General features: G+C 39.9%; 3 protein-coding genes across 3 annotated transcripts; 2 read left to right on the top strand and 1 right to left on the bottom strand.

Annotated features, from left to right (window-relative positions):
• The first annotated feature begins 3303 nt into the window (after positions 1-3303).
• LOC117961705 (leucine-rich alpha-2-glycoprotein-like) lies at positions 3304-4741 on the top strand. The gene is made up of 2 exons (XM_034900570.1): positions 3304-3505; positions 3626-4741. Exon 2 carries the CDS (start codon positions 3628-3630, stop codon positions 4624-4626), a length of 999 nt encoding a protein of 332 aa, XP_034756461.1. The 5' UTR covers positions 3304-3505; positions 3626-3627; the 3' UTR covers positions 4627-4741.
• Positions 4742-5306: 565 nt separating this feature from the next.
• Positions 5307-6707, top strand: LOC117961703 (leucine-rich alpha-2-glycoprotein-like). The gene is made up of 2 exons (XM_034900569.1): positions 5307-5442; positions 5585-6707. Exon 2 carries the CDS (start codon positions 5595-5597, stop codon positions 6594-6596), a length of 1002 nt encoding a protein of 333 aa, XP_034756460.1. The 5' UTR covers positions 5307-5442; positions 5585-5594; the 3' UTR covers positions 6597-6707.
• Positions 6708-17105: 10398 nt separating this feature from the next.
• On the bottom strand, positions 17106-19958 carry LOC117961739 (potassium voltage-gated channel subfamily F member 1-like). Its single transcript, XM_034900621.1, has one exon. It carries the CDS (start codon positions 19683-19685, stop codon positions 18186-18188), a length of 1500 nt encoding a protein of 499 aa, XP_034756512.1. The 5' UTR covers positions 19686-19958; the 3' UTR covers positions 17106-18185.
• Positions 19959-21954: the final 1996 nt, after the last annotated feature.

Genomic DNA, 21954 nt, shown 5'->3' with positions numbered 1-21954 from the left:
ATTGGCTGCTTAGAAATTAAGTGTTAACGAGCAGTTGGACAGGTGTACCTAATAAAGTGGCCGGTGAGTGTAGATCCACCATTAAGCTGTAGATGGGCAGTGAATGAAATCCATACAGAATCAAGTTCACTGAGTTTTGTTATTTTTTTTGACAGGAAGAATTGAGAAAGACTGGAGTTTGGATTTGGTTTCTCTACCTTGATGTTTCCATTTTGCACTGTACCTGAATTATTAATGTGATATAAATGTACTCAGTGTTTGAATGTAATCATTGTTTAAAAAAAAAAAAAAAGACTTACATGTTGGGAAATAGCTTAGCTTATAGACTGTTTCAAGCTATTCTAGCGTGGTATAGAAAGCCTGCAGGAAGACCCGGCTCGATTTGTGCCAGTTCTCATTAATATTCAATGAGCTAAGCTGCTTGACTCTGATTGGCAAACAGCTAGTCAATGAGAGCCTGGATATCAGTATCTTTTACCCAGCGCAACTGGGAGAGCTCATGAGTAGTAATGAGCTCAGGCAACATGACATCAGACTGACCAGCTTTTGTAATTGACCTGTTTTCTCTGCGTGTTTCAGTGGCTAGAGCTGACCATAGACAGTTAAATGAATGGACCAACGGATTTTGTTGCTCTAGACAGAGACCAGTGAAGTCTATTAGAAGCACTTTTCCGGTGAGTGCTGAGCGTTACTGTGCTGCCTCCAACTGAGCTTGTCAATGTGACATGAGCAACCTGTCTGAAAGTTGTAAGTCTTCTGGAAGCTGTGCTAAGAGAAATCTCAATCATTTCCGGTCTTGCATAAACGGGGAGCAAAGGTATATGTTAAGAGATAACATAGACCTTAACAGCTAACGTAAGTTGAAACTGTCCGCGTGCTTCTCCCAACAAGTCGCTTGGTTATGACAAAATGGCTAGCCTTTTTTACAAAAACATCTGCTACGGAGCCATAACAGGAAGTATAAGGTAATGGAGTCGTTTATACATTGTCTTGTTTCTTTAGAAATGAAGAATGGACAACTTAAACTTTTAATCGCTTCAGATGTAAAGTTATTCGCTGTCAGAGTGGCGCCAAAATGAATGGCAGTCAATGGAACGCTAACGTCGGGTGAGGGCTTTCTAGCATTACAATGGCGCCATAGGAGCCAAGCTTCATGGAGGCCCGCTTAATCCCTCGAAGCTGACAGAGAAAGTAGCAGTTTATTTTCACATTCACAACATAACACAAACACATATAGAAAAAACGTTTTTTTGAATGGCAGGGCACTTTTAAATCATGTTTGTTTATTTTTGTTGACCTGTACCTCAATTAATAATGAGGTATCAATGCTATATTAATAATCTGAAAGGTCCCATACTGTATTGTAAAAAGTGAGATTTCTGTCTTTTTGTAATTTATATTGCCAGTCAAGGTGCTGTTTATGAATACTTTGGAAGTATGTTAACTCTCAATCCCCAGAGAACTGCAGACAGTCTGAATTTAGAAAGTGTTCCTTTAAATGAGTCGTCAGGTGCACAGTTTAGATGTCACAACTTCAAAATATTTAGTGAGGACGTGCCGATAAAGCCTCACCACATTTAGTTACCAGCTGCAAAAGGACGATGCAAAGATTCCCAGAGCATAGATGCAGAAAACCGGGAAACACTGACCAATAAGTACAGACTGGGCTTTTTGGGGGGTGGGCCTTAAAGAGAGCTAAGCAGCGTTTTTTAGAGGGTGAAGATAAGTATATTCAGACAGAAGTTTTTTTTAATTAAAGCATGTAAACATGTTCTAGTAGAAACCTAAAATAGAAGAATGAACCTTAAAAGTATCATTACACAGTATGGGGCCTTTACGATATACACATTAAAAATGGGGCGCCCAGATTGCTCAGTTGGTGGTGGGGTCCTCCGTATATAAAGGTTTACTCCTCAATGCAGCGGGATGAGGTTCAACTTTGAGCTGCAGCCCTTTGCTGCATGTCATTCTCAATTTCTCTCCCCTTTCATCTCTTCAGCTGTAAATGAAAATGGCCAATAATAATCTTAAACAAATATACAGTGTGTCTAATATGTATATTAGAAAATGATATGCAGTGTACACTGTAAGATATGTGAGTGCTGTCACAAGATAATGAGATCAATGTAGAGCCCTTGACATTATAAACACAGAAATGCCAGAGGAATATTGTAATGATCCTTCGGAGCTGTTATATCTGACTGCAGTGTATTTGAGAAGACTATTTGAACTATACCAGAATAGGTCTGTCTCTATCTTGTGCATGTGGAGTGAGTGGGCTTGACTGAAATAAATCTTTCAGAACAGCCTAAAGCTAACTGGCACTCATCATACATAATGTAATGGTTCATCTAGTTGCCCATCTGCTAAATTCGTACTTCATACTGCAGGTCCGATCCATTCTGTTTATCATCTGAGTGACTGTGTGTTCTGGTTGAATAAGCATGAAATCTGCTGTATCGACAGCTGTGATATCAGGTGGCACGCAGCCTTCTCCTTCTCATCGAGAATGACTTCATCTCTAGTCTTTTAATTTACATTTCTATAAGGATGACTTTCTTGCAGTAGTGTTATTCTGCTGTATATTTAAATATACATTTAAGGAACTTGTAGTTTACTTGAATATTCTGTTTTATGCTACTTTATACCTCTGCCCCGCTACATTTCCATGTGATACTGTACACATAGTACTACAACAGTAAAATGCTACTTAAATGTGAATTCAATTTACTTTTAATACTGGAATACCTGGTAATACTTATTTTGGACGCATTACTTGTAATTGAGTATATATATATAATATATATATATATATATATATATATATGTGTTATTGAATGTCAACTTTAACATAGGTAGAGGATGTGAAATTATCTTCCACCACTGCTTGTGTCAACATGTTATGTATATTTATTGCTTCGGTTAAATACAAGCAATAAATGGAGACCCAGTTTACTCTTCAAATGTGTTGGTAAATGAAGTTGCGTGAATTCAAGGCATAAGATAAATCCATTGAACTCTTGTTCAGTGCTTGCTGTTATATAACTTAAAACTACGCAACTTTAAACATTTTGCATGTCCCCCCCACCACACACTCCTCGTCCCACACATCTAAAAAAAAAGTACAAAATGTTGTAAACATCAATCTTAGTTGTTCACTCAGTGGCAAACCAACAAATTCCTAAACTGAACATGGGCACATTAACACAGCCTTCAACTTCATATTTCACATTCAAGAGTTTTTAGCAGAACTATAAAATGTTTTCCAATAAATCCACATGAACAAAATTTCCAGGTTTTGTACTTTCCGTGCATGCACACAGTCTGTTGCAACTGTCTGTCCTTGATAAGTGACTGTGTAGTGACTGGGTCCTGTTTACTCAGAGAGAAATCATTAGATTGTGGATATCTGCTCCCCCAAATGGCTCAGTAATTTGCAAGTGACCACTACTAAATCTGATCTAAGGAGCAATCTGACTGCTACTCATCCATCTACAAAACAACAGTAAGTTTTATTTTCTTACTCATGGTATTGAACATTTGGTGCATTTACTGAAAGGATTTGTGATGTGCAGTGGTGTCTTGTGTATTTCCCCTTCATCTTAAACTGCATGTCCTCCTCTAGTAATGAATTCCTGGTGTGGCCTTGCTTTCTTCTGGTTGGCATATTTGTGCCATGGCACTCTGGCCTGCCCACCACTTTGCCAATGCTACCACAGAAAATCTGAGGTGGTCTGCAATGAGGTTCCCCTGACAGAGTACCCCTCCAAGGGTCTGCCGATTAACACCTCCCAACTGACCATCCAGTTCACGAACATCACCTTCATCTCTGAAGAGCACCTGAATGCCACGCCTCTGCTGAAAGGACTACACATGTACAGCAACCACCTGCAGAGCCTTTCCTCTCATCTTCTCAGAGGCGTTCCTCACCTCAACACGTTGGATTTCACAGGAAACAAACTGTCTGACCTGCCTGCAGACGTTTTCATCAACGCCCAACTGCGCAACTTGGTTCTGAAGAACAATTTGATTGAAAATGCTGATGCTGAGTGGCTTCCTGATAACAGCAACATCACCTGGTTCGACTTATCTGGGAACCGTTTAACCAAGATCCCGGCTGCTCTGCTTCAGAAGCTACCCCACCTGGAGAATCTAGACCTTGCCAACAACCGTCTGCTTGAGATCTCTGCTAATTCCCTGGACCCGCTGACCAAACTTGAGAGGCTAAACCTGCAAAACAACAAGCTCAACACCCTGAACGAATCTATACTTCAGAGCAATCGAAACCTCACCCATCTGTTCCTCTCACGGAATAAGCTCAATAAACTCCCCCAACACCTTTTTCTGGAGCTTGCTCAGCTCAAACACCTGAGTCTGGATATGAACCAGCTGAGCCACATCCCTGCAGGTCTGCTGGACCCTCTGAGCTCCCTGGACGAGGAAGGACTGGACCTGACCGCCAACCCCTGGCTGTGTAATGGGAAGGTGGAGTACCTCTGGAGGTGGCTTCAAAGAAACAAGAAGAAAGTCTTTCTGCCAGAGACCATCGTATGTGCCGGACCGCAGCCTCTGGTGGGGCGCTCAGTAATATCACTGACAGAAAGTGAACTAAATCTTCAGTCTTAACATTTTCCATCCTCATACTGGTTATTATCTGATCAGCCTGTCTTACTCTTTGTAATCAGTGTAATCAGTGTAATTTGAATGTACAATTAAATCTGATACGAGTAACGACAACATTTTCTTTTCTGTCTTAATTGATGAAATCCACAAAGTCAAGCTAGCCCAGTTCTGACCAAAGGTATCAAATCCACCTACCAGCACTACATAAGACTTTGTAAAACCAAAGCTTGAACCTTTGTTTGAAATAAACAAACACCATGGAATGTGTAAATTGATGAGCTTTAGCTGCTTTCCAGTCTTGTTGATATGCTAATGAGCTGCCGACTGTAGCTTCTCATTGAATCAACAGACATGAGGGTTGGAATCAATCTTCTCATCTAACTGAGCAAAAAAGCAAATATGCTTATTTACATAAATGTTATAACTCTTCTTTCAATAGTCCAAACACCACCAATATGTGATTATGACAATGGATTGGATGAATTCAAAAAATTCAATGGAACACCTACTTCATTCAGTTTTATAAAATAATGTTTTACACACATCCAATGTTTGCAAATCGCTTAAAACGACTAATTAAACCGTTACAGAAAAATGTTCTAACTGGATCGAAAAAAGAAAATATTGATTTGTGTTTGGTAACATCTTTACTTTGGGAAAGAACAGGGGGAAAAAAGCACTCACCGGTTGATGAGCTGTATTGTTTGCTTGCTTGTGTTTGCCTCTTGCAACATTTTGTCCTGACTCATTGCCGAGGATAAATACACTCAAACCAAGTCTGGGATCAAAAACAGTAAAGAATTCAGCGGTGCCTTTCAGGTGAGATTATGTCTTTTTGATCAGATTTTCACAATTCAGTAATATTACTTGTAAATACCTGATAAATTTTACTTGGATTATTACATTTCTTGATATCCTGTATAAATCTGTCTCTTGTAATGTGTAGGTTTCCTTTGTGCAGTGCTTTAAAGATGAACTTGGCGATGTTCCTGACTTTCACTGCGCTTGCTGAATGCGCCCACTCTTGCACAGATCTGTGCTCCTGTTCCTTTCCACCTTCAGGTGCAGAGATGGTGTGCAGCCAAAGCTCCCTCACACATTTCCCCGTAGATGGTTTACCCTCCAACACCACTCGACTATCCATCCAATCCACCAAACTTAGCAGTATCAACGCCACTCATTTGAGTGCTGTGCCTCTTTTAAAAAGCCTCCAGCTTTATCACAACAACCTGACAAGCCTTCCTTCAGATCTACTGAAGGAAGTTCCTCACTTGAACATGTTGGATGTGACAGGAAATCAGCTGGTCCATCTTCCTCCAAATGTCTTCAACCATGCCTCACTTCGTAGTCTTGTGCTGAAGAATAATCTGATTGAAAAAGCTGATGCTGAGTGGTTTCCTGGCAACAGTAGCGTGATCTGGTTGGACTTGTCTGGAAACTGTTTAACTGGTGTATCTGCCGCTCTGCTTCAGAAGCTGCCCAATCTGGAGAATCTAGACTTGAGTGACAACAATCTGCAAGATCTACAACGTGACGCACTGAAGCACCTGCACCGCCTGGAGACACTGAATGTTGCTGGAAACAAATTAAGCTCCCTGGAACCAACAATGTTCACCCACAACCCAAAACTGTCCCAACTGTTTCTTCATGAGAATCAGCTCCAAGAGCTGCCGGCGACTCTCCTCCAGGGTCTCCAGCATCTTGATCTTTTGATGCTCAATCAAAATCAGCTGCAGCGTCTCCCCTCGGAGCTGCTGGATGAGAGAAAATCCTCTTTCCGGATGATCCTAACAGGAAACCCCTGGGTGTGCGATGAGAGGATGGAGTATCTGTTGAAGTGGCTCGCTGTCCATCCTCAAAATGTGATATTTTTGGAGGATGTGACATGTGCAGAGCCTGAAGCTCTTAAACACCGAAAACTGGTCTCTTTAACTGACCGTGAGCTTGGACTTCACAAGGTTCAAATTGTGTAATAAGGAGACGGTAAAAGAAATTGTATTTATTGTTTACATTTCACTAAAATCATGTGAAAAATTATGCATTATTTGCTGTTTGTCAAGGCTGAAATAAAACTTTATAATTCAGTCTTTTATCTGCACTACTTTCTAATGATGGCTCCTGGATCTTTCCATTGCTTGTTTATTGTCCAGCCCACAGGGTGGCATAAGACACATAATACATTCTCAAGGTAAACGGATGCTAGTCATATGAGAATCAATTTACTTAATAGAACCCAGCCCCAAATCTGTCATAGCAAACCATGATGTTAATATATTCTGGTTATATTGATTTTGATCTGTGAGAAACATATCAAGGGAACTGAGTATAAGAAACTTAAGGATGAGCTAAGTCCAAAATTCCCTGTGATGAGGACAAGAAATGTCGCAGAATCGCAAGAAAGCGTTCTTCTTTTATCTATTTAGAGATTTTTTTGCAATGAATTTTCACCCAGATAGATCTGTCTCACTCGGTGTTGGTTGCAGCACAGATTGCAGCATTGTTTCAGTCTTGCCCTTTTGTTTTTAATGATGTTGAGCATGTGGGAGTGTGTGGGCAGTGCAATGGCTAAGTCTTCCAGCTGACCTCTGGGTGTGTTTAAATATCTCTCTCTGTCTTTCTTTAGGCATCTCTCTCACACACATAGTTTGTGTTTATATCTTCTGCATGCCTGCAAACCATAGACTTTACAACAGTCTATGCCACACACCCAGTGAGTGCACCCCAAATGTAATTTACTGCTGTTGTAAAATATAACACATCCTCTGGAAGCTGTTACTTATGAAAATTAAACCCTGTTTGCAAACGCTCCCCATTAAGAGCGGAAGAAAAACTTCAGAGGTTTGATGAACGTCTTTCATTCTACCTCTGAATTGTATCCTGGAGGTTAAAGGTTGAGGAATTGCTGGTATGATATTTCCCTCTGGATGGAAACATCTGTTATGGGGAAAGTGAAAGCAGGCACTCTGCTGTTCCTTAATAACCACTGCTGCTCTTTGGGCGAAACATTTAATCTCCGTCTGCTCCTGTGAATCCCCTCGGCTCAGAAGTTTGTAAGAATGTACTTGTGGGCAGGTTGTTCCTTGGATAAATGAAGGTGAGGCGTTCCTCCCCTGATCAGTATGGAGGAATGGAGCCTGTCCTCTGGCTCGCTGCCGTACCGTTGGCTAATGATGACTCACTGACACTGAAATTTAAAAGGTCAGAGGCACACACTTAAAAATGGCCTTTCTCACTTGGTGTTGTAATAATGGAGACGTGATTGTCTTTGAGTGCTGCTCGTTAGCACATAATAGTGCAATAATTCCTGACATTTTCATTATTTATCAAAGATGGGATTTTGTTAAAAAGAAACATACACATGTTTTTTCTTTACTTTTGATTTTTAGATTTTGGGATTATTGTACTGTACAACAGACAATTTCGTATGCACTCACCAATAAACTGTAAAACAAAATGTTCATAGTGATAAAAACCCCATTCAGTACATTCACTCAAATATGTGTACAATTGTGTACTATGTGTACGATTGTAATTTTTACTCCGCTACTTTTATAAAACAGCTGTAGTCACTTTTTTGCAGACAAAAAAACATCTGAGGAGCGCCTAAAACATAACGAATTGTTTAAGAATGACAGCCAACAGTAAACAAAAAGTTGCCTCCACTTCATTCGGCTTCAACATTAACATTTAATTTGCTTGTTAATGCACCTGAATGATATAACACTCACAAAAGGGCCATTGTGGAATTTTGCTATTACTACTTAGTAAAATATAAGCAATATGCTAATTTTCTTTCTAACAAAGAGTAAGAATATTAGATAAATTGTAGCATTAAAGCAGTTAATCAGAAAGAAAGAAAATCCCAACACAAAGTGTCCCCTCTAACAAGACACACATACAGCAGTGCACTGTTGTTCTTCCAGCTCGATATTTCACAGGTCACCTTCTTACATTAAGTGTATTTGAGCTCAGGCTGAAATAAGAAAAGAGGTTGTCAGACTCATTGAAGCTAACCTGAAGGTGGGCGAGAGGAGTTGCACTGTGGCTGTCACCAGAAGCTTGAGGCCATGCATGCAAGCACTTAACAGCAGTAAAACACTCCCAATGAGCACTTTGTCAACTCTGCCACGCTTTTCACCAATGATTGACATTTAATGCCTCAAACCCGTGCTTGTTCAAGACCAGCATGCATTGCAGCCTACAGCCCTCATCTATCATGTTCAATCGGTTTTACCATAATTGAAGGTGGGTGAGAGTGGAAAAATAGCACGATCTCATGCATTACCCGGCATCTTCATTCATTATAGTCACACATACATTTTATCAATCCTTTTCTGCTCATAAATCATCACTTTACAACATAAACAAGGGGTAAGGATTGTGCTGTTGCCTTTGTGCATTAACTTATTATTAGCAAAGAGAGCTGAGGCCATTCCCCAACTGTATTATTGGTGATTGTAAATGCCCTCCAGGGAAATGGGTTATTATGAGGCTCTTCCTAGAGGTACGCTTTTTAACAACCTTCGACAAATCGAGCATACTTTATAGCGAGAATAAAGGTTTTGATGGCGGCTCCCTCAAATCCCCACACATACACACCACAACCTTATATGGCAACCTTTGACATGCTGTCTATCACAAGTGCTTGTCCATCAAATTCAGATGAAAATGTTTTCCCAATAAGATACAGCTTTTTTTTTCTTTTTTTGCTTAAGACATGAGCAACCACTGGAAAGCAAGTCTCAAGTTTCTATTTAAAAGTTCCGTTCAACCAAATTACACTCTCCCTATTGCTTGATCCATCTCCAGCGGTATTCAGCCATGCTAATATTATATTCACTTACTCAACCTAACATAGCTATATTAATATAGCTCAACATTTACCAGCTACAACATTATTGTATTTTTTTTATGCTAATAATTTAGTTTTTTTCACTTTCAAGTATTTGTTTCAATGCATGACCCTTGTCACAGAGTATTTCTACATAAGCAAAAGAAAGTCATAAAGTCAGGGAAGGCTCAGTGATACATTAATATCTATCACTGGCCATACCAGACCTTATTAGGCTTTAGGAGCAAAACCCAAAACCCCTGAGTGTGTTGAATTGAACAGTATTTTATAGCTCATGAATTGAACTTTTTAAATTTGTAAGAGGAACACTGTCATTTCTGGATCATCAACAAACAGATAGACAGGACGCCCGACCTTCAGGAAACACAACAGCTTAAATCTTGCACTGATATGCTCATAGCCTCTTTAAAAAATCCAAAGAGTATTTACTCTTCCCAAGACCCACCATACACACATGCACTCTTTAATTACTATGAAAATATTCCACTGCAGCCATGCGCTGTGTATGATCCCTGCAGCTTTAATCTGAGACTGCTGTGAAAGGAAAAAGTCTTTCTTGTAGAAACTCCGATGACCAGCATTCCTTTTGTGTCTTACTCTGTAATTTTCCTTTCCAGCAGATTGATCTCCAATCTGCCATCTGTCTGTAATCACCAACAGTGACCCACGCAGAGGATAAACAGGGCCGAGGGTTTAATTACCTCCAGACAAGGACACAACATTTCATCACTTTTTGACTACTAATTCACCTTCATAACTCCTTTGCAATACAATGATTTTAAGACATCTTTTTACACAGAGCTCACATGGATTATTATCTGGCTCCATGTGTCCTGAGGGGCTTTATGCAGTGCCTATTACAAAACTTTCAGCTGTTGTTAGGGTGGTCTGCGTAGATCCACGCAGAGGTGCCTGCAGCTAGTGGTATTTGAGTGAGCTCATGTGTCACTGATGAGGATAAAGGCCAACTGTTTGTGAAGTTTCATCTAAGAACTTGTCGATTTGTGCATTTGACAAGATTATGCAAAGGTTTTTGTAAGGTTTTGTTTTGATAATGATTCATGAATGTCTGTGCATTAATTATGGAGCTGAAGCAGCCAATTAGGGTAGCTTAGCATAATGCAGGGGGAAACTGCTAGCCTGGCTGTTTCTAGTGTTCAAATATATGCCTACCAGCACCTCTAGAGCTCACTAAGTAACAATATGTACCTAATTTCAATCAGGAAATACAAGTGAATGAAGTGAAGATTGTGAAGTGGATGTTTGTTATAGCAGATGAAATGTGACAACTGACAACTGAAAAATAAATCCCCTCCAAGGAGGCCAGACACTGGTGGTGGTGGTGGCTGGTTCTGATGATTGTAATGATTCTGATGATTCTGATGAATCTGGGAAGACTGGCGGTGATGGGGTCCTTGAGGGGCGCATTGCCACATGCAATGATTTTCACTGGAATTACAGAGAGGAGAAGAGATGTAAATAGCGTAACAGCCGTGAATGTACCGTGTGCATTGCAGCAGCATGAATGTACTTAAGGCAGAGAGATAATCACATTTGAATCAAGTCACCAGCAGGATGATAGGCTAACAATGTAGGTGTGTTGCTGTGCTATTGGATAGATTGGATGACCTTGTAACATTATTGACAGATATAGAGGATTGAATGCAGATGCATGAGAAATAAAACTACAGATCTAAGCATGCAAAAATACAGTTTTCCTGTCTGAACGTATGCTATATATTAATTTGTTTAATCCATATGCAAACAAAAATGTAAAAATGAATATTTAGGGTTCTAAGGTGAGTTATGTGCTGTAGGTATTTCTTGGCAAACTCTTTTTGCTACGCTTGGCTAACTGCCTCTAGCTCCATACTTACAGGAATAATTTTACCTTTTGGAGAATAAACCTTTATTTTCAAATGGAGAGTTGGATGAGAAGATTAATACCACTGAAGCTCCAGCCAGCAGACAGTTAGCTTAGTTTAGCACAAAGATTGGAGACAAGGTGAAATGCTAACCGGTACTTATGGATTATTTTCAAAATGCCCTATGATGTTTCGACCCGCAGCCCTACATTAATTGTAATCATTGTACCAAGTCACTGTTCCACTCCGTAAAAAGCCATTGTCTCTGGATGAGATAATCAGCAGGGGCAAGTGTATCGGCAAGCAGGTCAGATCAATCACTATGGCTTTGGTCTCTCAAGGCCAATTCCCTTAATGAGATGTCCACGCATTTATCAGCAGAAGGGACAAAGGGCCAGTTCAACATGGCTGATGCTGTGAAATTTGCCCTTTGTAAGCCATTTTTTAAGTAGGGACAATCAGTGAAGGGCATGAACTAGGTGACTGAGAGGAAATAACTAACAACTTACAACTTGCAGCACACAGTAAGCAGGCCCAGTTGGGGCTCTTTATTATGCAGGCAGTGGCGTCAAGAGAGCCGTCTGTTTGTTTTATGTGTTGTTTTTTATAACCTTATCAAATTAATTTGCTAAAAAAAGCCTTGCAACAGATGGATGGATTTTTAAATAAACTGATGCAGCGTAAACAAGCTTTTGCTTTGGACAAGATCTTTGAAGCCATCAGAGGACACAGCTTTCATAGCCTGAGTTCATCTGGAGAGTGGCAGAAATGCAAAGAGTGTTATTAAGGGTGTTATTTCAAACTGCAGAGGCCTGATCAAAGCAGTCAGCACAGCGGTAATGTGTGAAAAACACACCGCTGCTAAATGACATTCAAACAACACATCATGAATAAATACAACTGGATTTTTACTTTTAGTTTACATATTAATGTTTGCCAAAAAAGATTCACTTTACACTCGGGGACTCGGCCTAATGGGATGTGAAGAAAGGAAATCACAGACATTAATTTCATGCCGTCAGTAAAGTTGTCTAAAACTAAACCAGAGGAAAATAATGCTGCCTCACACTCGTGACCTTCAAAAACTAGCTGAATCAATATTTCTTCTTATTGATATTTTGAATTTCACTTTCACTTTCAAAGTAATATTTCAAAAGGTTGAGTTAATTTGGAAGATCAATAAAACTCTTAGAGCTTTGTAGTGCATTCACATGCTTCTCAGGTGTTCCTATTTCCTGAGTCAATGTGTGCAGGGACTTTAAGTTGTAATGTGGAAACAACATGGATGCTACAAAGAAGATGTGTGGAATTGCTCAAAGCATTTGAACAACACACTTATAGCCGTTTCCAGTATTAAACTGACTTGTCATCAGGGTAAATGCTGATAAATAATTGTTCTCACTAATCTAGGTCCCTCAACGTAGACATTAACTAAATGTTTCAACCATATTGCAAATTACACGTGAGCAAAAACTAATATGCAGTATGTGAATTAATAAAAGGTATGTCCTCGATTTCTTGTACAACAACTGTATACTACGCTGAAGATTGGATTACCAACTCCAGAGTTAATTTCCTTTGATGCATGCTGTAAAACAGGGGTCTTTTTTAGGCCAAGGACCACTTAACTGAAAGAGAGATGGAGCAGGGACTCCCTACTATATAGATTGTATGAAATCAATGTTTAGGGTGCCCTGGAGCCTTTATGCTTTTTTGCATGGAATACTAAGCTATTAAACTAGCCTAATAATTGTTGGCACGATTTTATAAATCATGTTCTATTCTTGAGCATACATGTGGCACAGTGAATGCTTAGGATTGACTGTGTATGTGGATTTTCCAGAAGAGAGAATTGTATGTTGGCTTACTTTCCACCAAGCCTTTTGCACAGATACTTAGCTTGTTCTTACAGCAGTGAAGGACTGGTAGAGGGCAGCCATGTCAGTAAGCATAATTTGTAGGATCCACCACAAATGTTTTTAATAGGCCACATTCCCTCCTTGAGACTTTACATTGAACTGCAATGGCCCAGAACCACCTAGTCTCTAATTCACATAAAAGGCACCAACCATTAACCCTCCTCAGATAACAACTTAAAATAATGAGGCTATAACTTACCAGCTAAATCTCAAGAAACTGAGCTCACACTTTGACTAAAGGCAGTGTTAAACTCTCTTATTCTTTTAGATATGTATTGTTGTATCTACTGAGGCCATACAGTGTGACAATTTTGCCCATATTTTTCTATATTTTCATCCAAAGAAAAGGTAATAAACAGTAAAAGCTGATGACCAGTGGGAACTGTTTTACAGCCAAATCACTTTTCACTTTTCTCATTTTGCATTTGCAGATTTATTTTCCTTTCCATTTATGAAGTCCAGGGTAATGTAACAGCAACCAGCAGAAGGCTGCACTTCATCCTCACTGGTCAGTTTTTAGGTTGCAGAGGCACATCTGTATTGATTTCTTTGTTTACTCTAACACTTCATGTTGACATCTTGAAAGGTTTTGACATAGTAGGCACTGAATTTTGAAAGAGTACACTGTCTTGGCACAAGCTATATTTTTTTCAAATAAAATTGTTTCATATTCTGCAGGTTTTATGAACCTGGTGCAGACGTTATGATCTTGCAAGAAAACACTTATTATGATATGGAAATCATTTTTGCAGGCAGGTGGCGTGGGTTCTACCATCATTTTTTGCTATTTGGCTGTAGGTCATGTGGAAGTATTGTCATGCAATTTTATGTTGCTTCCTGCTTCAATCAAAGGGCTCCAGGGTGCACCTTAGCAGCGTTTTAAACATTCCTACTGAAAGAAAAAAGAAACTAATTTCCTCCTGAAACATAATTTTCCTCTTCATCTGACATCAGAGGAATTACCCTCTCCTGCTGCTGCTAATATCTTTCAAACAGACACAGTGCTGGGAGGGGTGGGCTGGCAAGCCCTAACATTATGCACACAAATTCTTATTCAAATGAATGTGTTTGACCATCTTCTGCAGAATACAAATCCATTAAAATATCCCAATTGTACCGTATAAGGGGAGACATTATCTGCTTTTTGTTTAGTCTTGAGACCAACGTTGTGGCCATGATGTGTTTTAAAGCCTTTTTTGGTTTAAATGTCAGTCTACAACTTTGCTTGATAGGAATATCCCACTTTGTGACTGAAACTCCCCGACGCCAGGGGAATTTGAATTTTCCCATTGCAGCCACTTTTTGACAGTAACATCTGTTTAGGGTCATGCATGCACAACAGCTTGAGTTTGTACTGAACTTCCATTTGTCTGTACCATTTGTTACGTACTAGGATTCTCCTATTTTTAGACATGAGTAGAAGAAGATCCCTGTCCTAAAGGTCGACGGAGAGGGGAGCAGGGAGAGGCAAGTAGGGTCCCTGTGTGTTCATGCTCTCATCTAAATGGTTGCGTGTAACTTAATACCAATATGACAGTACATCACCAGAAAACAATCTGCGCTGGGAGTCAGCTGGATGGGACACGTGAGTTTATTCCTTTGACTACCTAACACTTCTAATGGCACCCATGTTTCTAAGTAGATATGAAGTGATACTGCTGGTTAGTTTACTGTACGGTGTTGTACAAAGTGTCTTTAGGTTCAGGCAGATTGTTATGCCATCTTTATTTATAGCATCCTTCAAGCACGATCCATGATTCAAGACTTAATGAAACATTAAAGTGTGAAATTGAAACAAACATAGCGTGCTATGCATTGCCTTTTAATTATTATTCTCCACCCTCATTGCATCTTGGCTTAGTTGTGGAATAAAAGATAGTGTAAACATCATCAGAAAGTAATTTAATCACTAGTTGGACAATTTCAAGAACTTTTCTTAAACACACACGTACGCAGATTGTGACCCTTTTAGTCCATTAAGATGATTTAGAGAAATCTGTGTTGCACATAGACATGCATCAGACATCGTTTTATTTTTTTGTCCAACATATTTTCAGAATTGTTAAAAAATTAGACCCATCTTTATTGAAAGCCCTGTCTCGGGATTTAATGACTAAAAGCCTGAAAAAGGTTTTACTATTTTTGAGACATAATGAGCACCCCTCTTCATGAATGACACAAATGACCAACATGTGGGTGTAAAAACTGGTGACAGCAGATCACAGCAGGGTAACTCCAGAGTACATCCCACACGGCCGAGGGAATATGGGTAAAGAACACGCCAGCGTGTGCTTGAAAATCTAAATTTGAACCTGAAGTTGCACGTGTATTTGCATGTGCATGTCTGCTGGAGGAACATTGTTCCGTTACACAATGCCCGTCTTTGCCATTCCAGCTCCACCTGTCACCATGTACAAAGGGTCTTTCTCCCAGGCTTTGACATGTTTGAATGTGCTGCTGGCCAGGAGAGATAGCAGAGTCATGTACTCTACAGGGCATGTGGCAGCGTCCTGCCTGACCTCCTTCATGATCATTCTTTCAGGCTGTATCAGTAAGACTGGAGCTCAGTGGAAAACATCACTGAAGAGGTAGCTCATACCGAATCAGTTCCCTGTTACTAATCAACCATACTGTCATCTTGTCCCAATGACTGATGCAGGCACTTTGTCAGTACGGCAGCAGTAAGATGTATCACTCTCCTTCATCCATTAAAATGTGACACAGTGCTTCAAGTTTTACCTTTTTGACTTTTACTTTCAGTTCCCCAATCAGGCCTAACAATGACATTTTTTAACATACCTAAACTAACACACAATCTGCATTTTTATGTCAAACATAAAATATTGTGAACCAGGTTGAACTTTGAGTGTTTTGCTCGACGCAGTGAAACGCTGCCGTGGCGAGGCGCAGACCAATGGAAAAATGGGTTTCAGAGCGCAGTGGTTCCGTCAATCTGAAAGGCCCTTAACTGTCTTTCCAAAAAGACTTTCAAACTAATAGTATAGTTTAACTATTTCAGCCATTTATCCATTATTACTTAATATTACTAGTAATTTTAGCTCACTATTGCAACCATTTCAGACAGTTGAAATAATTAGCTAAATGTATTGAAAAAACAAATAGTTATATAGCTAGCCTAATGGATAAATAGTTAAAATAATTAGCTTAAAGTAACAGAAAAACAAATAATAAGTTGAAAGGAATGGATAGACAGTAGAAATGTCCTGCTGCTGCCACTCCAAGTGGTAGTGCAGTGGCACAATGGCAAACTTGACCAAACCACTTCTGGACTTCCTGCTGTTAATAATGTCTTTTCTTCTTCTTCTTCTTTTTCTTCTTCTTCATATGCCCTGTTTTTGGTGGGGAAACCATGTGCACAGCGTGGCATGTATTTACATTTAAGACATTCTCCTCATTTCATTAAGTGTAACAAAGTAAGACTGGGCCAAGGAACACAGTCTTGACATAAATCATCCCTGCAGGTGGCAACCACTGACATCTAAGATATACCTTTTGAATTAAATATGTCAAACTCAGGTAGTTCCTAAGGATTGTTCTATTTGTGCAGCAAGTTTTATGTCACTTTGACTAATGGTGTAGGAGTTGAGACCTTTCAAACTGTGAAACCTTAACATTTATATGTAGTGCCCGTTATGCCAATTTATGTGCATTTTGACAAACAGTATACAATGCATCATCCTTTCAAGTTTCATATAAAGAGCAATGATGCATTTAGACACATTTCATTGGCAGACACTCCCTATTGATAATCTTAAACCTTCTATTTATGTTGATAACCTGCTGGCCTGGATGCCATTTTGATGAATTAATGAAAAAAAGTCCTCCACATATTCGTATGATTTATTTATATTCTCATCAGAAATCCTTCTTATCCACTCAGATTTTCAGGTTAGCCTGCATTCTAAAAAAAAAAAAACAATTTCAAAGTTTAATAATTCAGCCGTTGGGATTATTTTTGTTTAACCTCCAGCCTGTTGCTCCTTCTCTTCGCTCATAACTCGGTGATCAAGTTATTCCATACGACCTCCAGGGTAGAGCAGAGTGGTGACATCTGCTGCTAAATTCAAACCCATTGAGCAAGTCCTGCAGCCAAGGAAACTTCTGAGGTCCTGGTGTTGATTACATGATCATATCTGGACCTGTGGCCACCTGTGGTCACTGCTTATACCAGTCCTGCACAGTAGTTTTACTGTATATCACATATATTAACTCACAATCATAGTGTCAGTTACAGAAATTATTGAAGCTCACCAGCAGAAACAGACATTAAACTGCTTCTCTAGTGTATCGTGTGTCTTTGTAGTGACCTCGTTGAAATGTATGTCATTATAAGTTTCCATCACTATTAAATAACAACAGGTTTACCTCCGTTTTGTTGTCATGCCTTTACATCTTTCATAAACCTACCATGGGATGATTTGTCTTTTTTGCCTGAAGGAGCTGCCAATTTGTATTATTAAAAAAACATTAATTGTGATAAATAGACCTTCATCTGTACAGGGGAATGAGCTACAGTGCAATCTACTGTTTGAGTATGAGGATTGGGGACAGCGGGGTTACATAAGAAGCCTACATGGGGGAATCGGTGTACTGGCTGTTCAAAGAGAAGCCCTCAGACCTACAGGGAGTCACTGCGCAAAGACAAAGCTCATCAAGTCTATATCTCACACATATGTCACTTTAAAAGGCGCGATTCTTCAAATGCATTAATGGTCCTTGGAGAGCGTCACTGCGGTCCTAATATTTCTACGAGGCTATTTACAATTATGTCTCCAATCATCGTGGTATTGTTAACCCTAAATTGTTCGGGTTATGTTTAAATAAGTCAAAAATTTGTAATTAATTTGATGTGTTTTTTTTCTTTTTGTTGCAGTCTTCTCAGGTGAAGCAGAGCCTTTGGGGGGTTTATGAGATGAAATAATCAGTGGTCTCGGCTGTGCTTTCAAAGCTTGTGTCCATGCTGGGGGTCTGGATCCCTGGCCCCCCCCTGGGATCCTTCAGTAAGGGTATGAATGTGTCGCTGTGACAGGAGCGCATGGCGGTGTCCCAGACCCCTGCACCGCACACATGTTTATGGGCGCCGGGTGAAGCCTCCTGCTCGCCATCGCCGGAGCGCAGCGCCATCAGTTCAATCTCATGCTTGGCAGCCGTCTCCAGCACCTGTTGCTTGTTGTAGAACAAGACAAAATTGTTGATGATGGGGTGTATGGGCAGCGCTATGGCGATCACCCCACACAAAAAGCTTATTGCAGCGTTACACCGACCTAACGTGGTCTTGGGGTATACGTCTCCATAGCCCACTGTGGTCATGGTGATCACAGCCCACCAGAACGACTGTGGGATGCTGGTGAACAAGGTTTCCGGGTGGTTCTGCTCCATGGTGTAACCCAATGCGGAGAAAAGGAAGACCCCCACGCCCATATACATGAGGAGCAGCCCGAGCTCTTTGAAGCTGCTCTTCAGGGCAGATGTGAGGGTCTGGAGTCCAGAGGAATGTCGTGCCAGCTTAAAAATGCGTGCAATGCGCATTATGCGTAAAGCCTGCACCGCCTGCTGCACATTAGCCAGCTCCATCACTCCTGTGCCGAAGGAGGTCAGAATCAGCACCACGAAGAAGGGCATGATCGCCATGAAGTCGATAATGTTCATGAAACCCAGGACAAATTTTGTTTTATTTGGGGAGGAGATTAGACGCAGGATGTATTCAATGGTGAACCAACCGATGCACACCGTCTCGATGATCTCCAGAGTTGGGTTCTCTGTGAGGTTACCCTCTGAGTCCTCCACCTGCAGGTCGGGGATGGTCCCCACACACATCACCACGGAGGAGACCAGGATGAAGATGAAAGAAACTATTGCGATTACGTGCGCAGGCAGTGAGGACTCCGGCTTCTCCATCAGCCTCCAGAGGCACATCTGGAGGCGTTGCCATCCTGCAGCAGACGGATCTCCATCTCGGTCCACCAGGATAGTTTTCACTTTCTCTGCGATCTCTGCAAGTTCATCTTCTACCTCCTGCAGGTGGCATTTACAACACTCGTCCAGAAAATCAGAGTCGATCTTCCAGAACTCCATCTCCTTCATAAAACAAATTGGACAGATGCCGCGTTTCATGTGAATCTCTCCATAACAATACAGCTCAATTATACACTTAAATGCTTCAGGATCTCTGTCAAAATAAAATTCTCCCGTGTCAGGATCGTAATCGTCACATAGTAAAGATATTTCTTCAGAAGTCTTAAGTGAACAGTCCACCAGTTCTGCCAGCCGGGTGTCCGGGTAGCGATTCAACACGTCCCCAAACAACACCTGTTTCACCCCGCCGATGTTAACAACAACCTCAGTCTCTTCACTGGCTTCAGAGCCGTTGCAGTCTGCATACCGCGTCCTTTGAATGCCCCACATTATGTTGACAACAAGTCCGCAACAAAACAGCCCAAGTGATCGAGATTTTTCACACAACTCTACTGTCAGACTAAACACAAGTCACCAGAAGCCCTGGCGCTGTGCGTAAAACCTCCGAAATCGTCTAATCTCTGTATTAAAGTTGGGGGGAAATATGTTTGTTCAGAGGTGACCGCAGAGTGATGTCTTCTCAGCTCAACACAGTCGTGTTTGGCAGTAACCAGTATGTGCTCTGAGAAAGTTAGCATTGAAGTGCGCGTATTGTCAAGTGAGCCACAATCTAACCATAAGACTTCCGGTAACAACTTTCAAACAAAATCCTTACGGACCAAGTTCTGTTTCTGCTGCACCATCTAACAGACTTTAATGCATTTTGGGTAATTGCTAAAAATTAATGTGTAGATCCAGATGATTCAGCACTTAATAATCAGTCAGATGTGCTCTTACAACGCTGCCCAATTACAAACTTTCTTCTAACTTTTATTCTCAGTCATTAACTAATTAACTAATTTAAAAAAAAAAAACTTAAGAACAACTATCTGAACATAATATCATAAATTGTTGAATGTGTGTAATTATTTAAAAGATTAAAATAAAATAACAATATGTAGCCTTAACAAAACAAAAAAAGGATATAAATATAACAAATAAATAAAATAAATGATATCAAAGGGTAAATATATATGGGTTAGGGCTAGTTTTCTTGGCAAAATTATAAATATATTATTATTAGTATTACTATTATTATTATTATTTGTCCAAAGATCAAGATATATCACTTGAAATAACTAAAGTAGGAAAACGATGAGTTTAAACAAACGGAGGAAATCTAATGAAATATATTGTAAACGAGATGTTATAACAAAATGTATGCTTTTATTTTTAAGGCCATCGTCGTGTCTTCCGGTCGCGCGCTCTCTCTGTGGGTGTGTTGACGCAGCGCAGTGCAGCCACAGCACATCCCAAATCTCCGCTGCATGTAATGAATTGTGAAGTAGCAAACAGGGAAATCAAGGACACACACTTCGTTGGGTGTCCGCGGCAGCTCGAATAACAACAATTAGTCACAGGTAATCGAATAACAGCCAGCAGGCCGACACTACAATCCTAAATCCTCCTCTCTCTCTTTTTATTTTCACAACAATAGCCTTTACAATCTTTGTTCCATGCAGAAATACGCATTATCCATCATCCATTTTGAATGTATTATAGGCTGTCACCAAATTACCCAGACGGAATATAGATTTAGACTGGGCTAAAAATCACTTAATCTGGGAGAGAAAATAGGCTTTATGAATATTAAACTATTGTAAACCTAGGCTACGTTATATGGCTCTACAGTGTTGTCAAGTGATCGTGATGGTTGATTAAAAGTAGGCTACTGCCATCCGTCAGAGCATGAAAGGATTTTTTTTTTTGGGAGGGGGGGGTCTGAGGCTACTTTAAAATATTAATCTGCAGATTATAATTTCTAACATCTTGTAATCTGAGGTCAATTGATCAGTTCTGGAGCAGTTTAAATTGAGTTATTGATTGACAGCCACTCAACAGTACTTTTTCTTGTTGTTTGTCTCCACCTAGTGACACAACCTACACATTACAGGAGCCTAAATGCTTTCATTTTTCTGCTTGCCAACGATGGTGCAAACAACTGAGGATAGGAATCCATTAAAACGTGGTTGAAAAAAGACAAGGTAGCCTAGAGTACCATAAAGTCCAGTGTTGGTGTTATATAGCCTACTGGGCTACTTAAAGACAAAGACAAATAAAGTAAAACCTGCGAGGCAGTGGAGTGAAGTCAAACTTGGTTTTTGTCTTGTCTTCCAATTTTATAATAGAAGAACATACAGTTACTGTAGGTCATCATTATTGGATTTATAAATAAGTATTCTCATATTACAAAGACTTTGTGACTTGAGATAATAGTGACTTTATCAAACTTGTTACATTTAGATTTTCTTCACATTAAGTATTCTTCCGAGGATATATTGAACAAATTGCTGTACGGTACGTTTACTACTGTACGTAAATTATTAGTGGTGGCTTGTAATTAAGTCATTTTCAAGTACAAGTAGCCTACAGGTTTAAGGTAACAGTACTTAACATGAGTGTTTCCATTGTATACTACTTTATACTTCATTACATTTTAGAGGAACAAAATTACATATTTTACTTCAATGCAATTATTTAACTGCTGAAGTCACTTTGCAGACTAAGATGAGTTTATAAAACGTGATTCATTGTTAAACATTTAACTAGCCCATAGTAT

Source organism: Etheostoma cragini, chromosome 18 (genome assembly GCF_013103735.1).
Source record: "Etheostoma cragini isolate CJK2018 chromosome 18, CSU_Ecrag_1.0, whole genome shotgun sequence".
Taxonomy (NCBI): Eukaryota; Metazoa; Chordata; class Actinopteri; order Perciformes; family Percidae; genus Etheostoma; species Etheostoma cragini.
The sequence above is the reverse complement of the archived record's forward strand: the minus strand, read 5'-3'. Positions and strand labels throughout refer to the sequence as shown.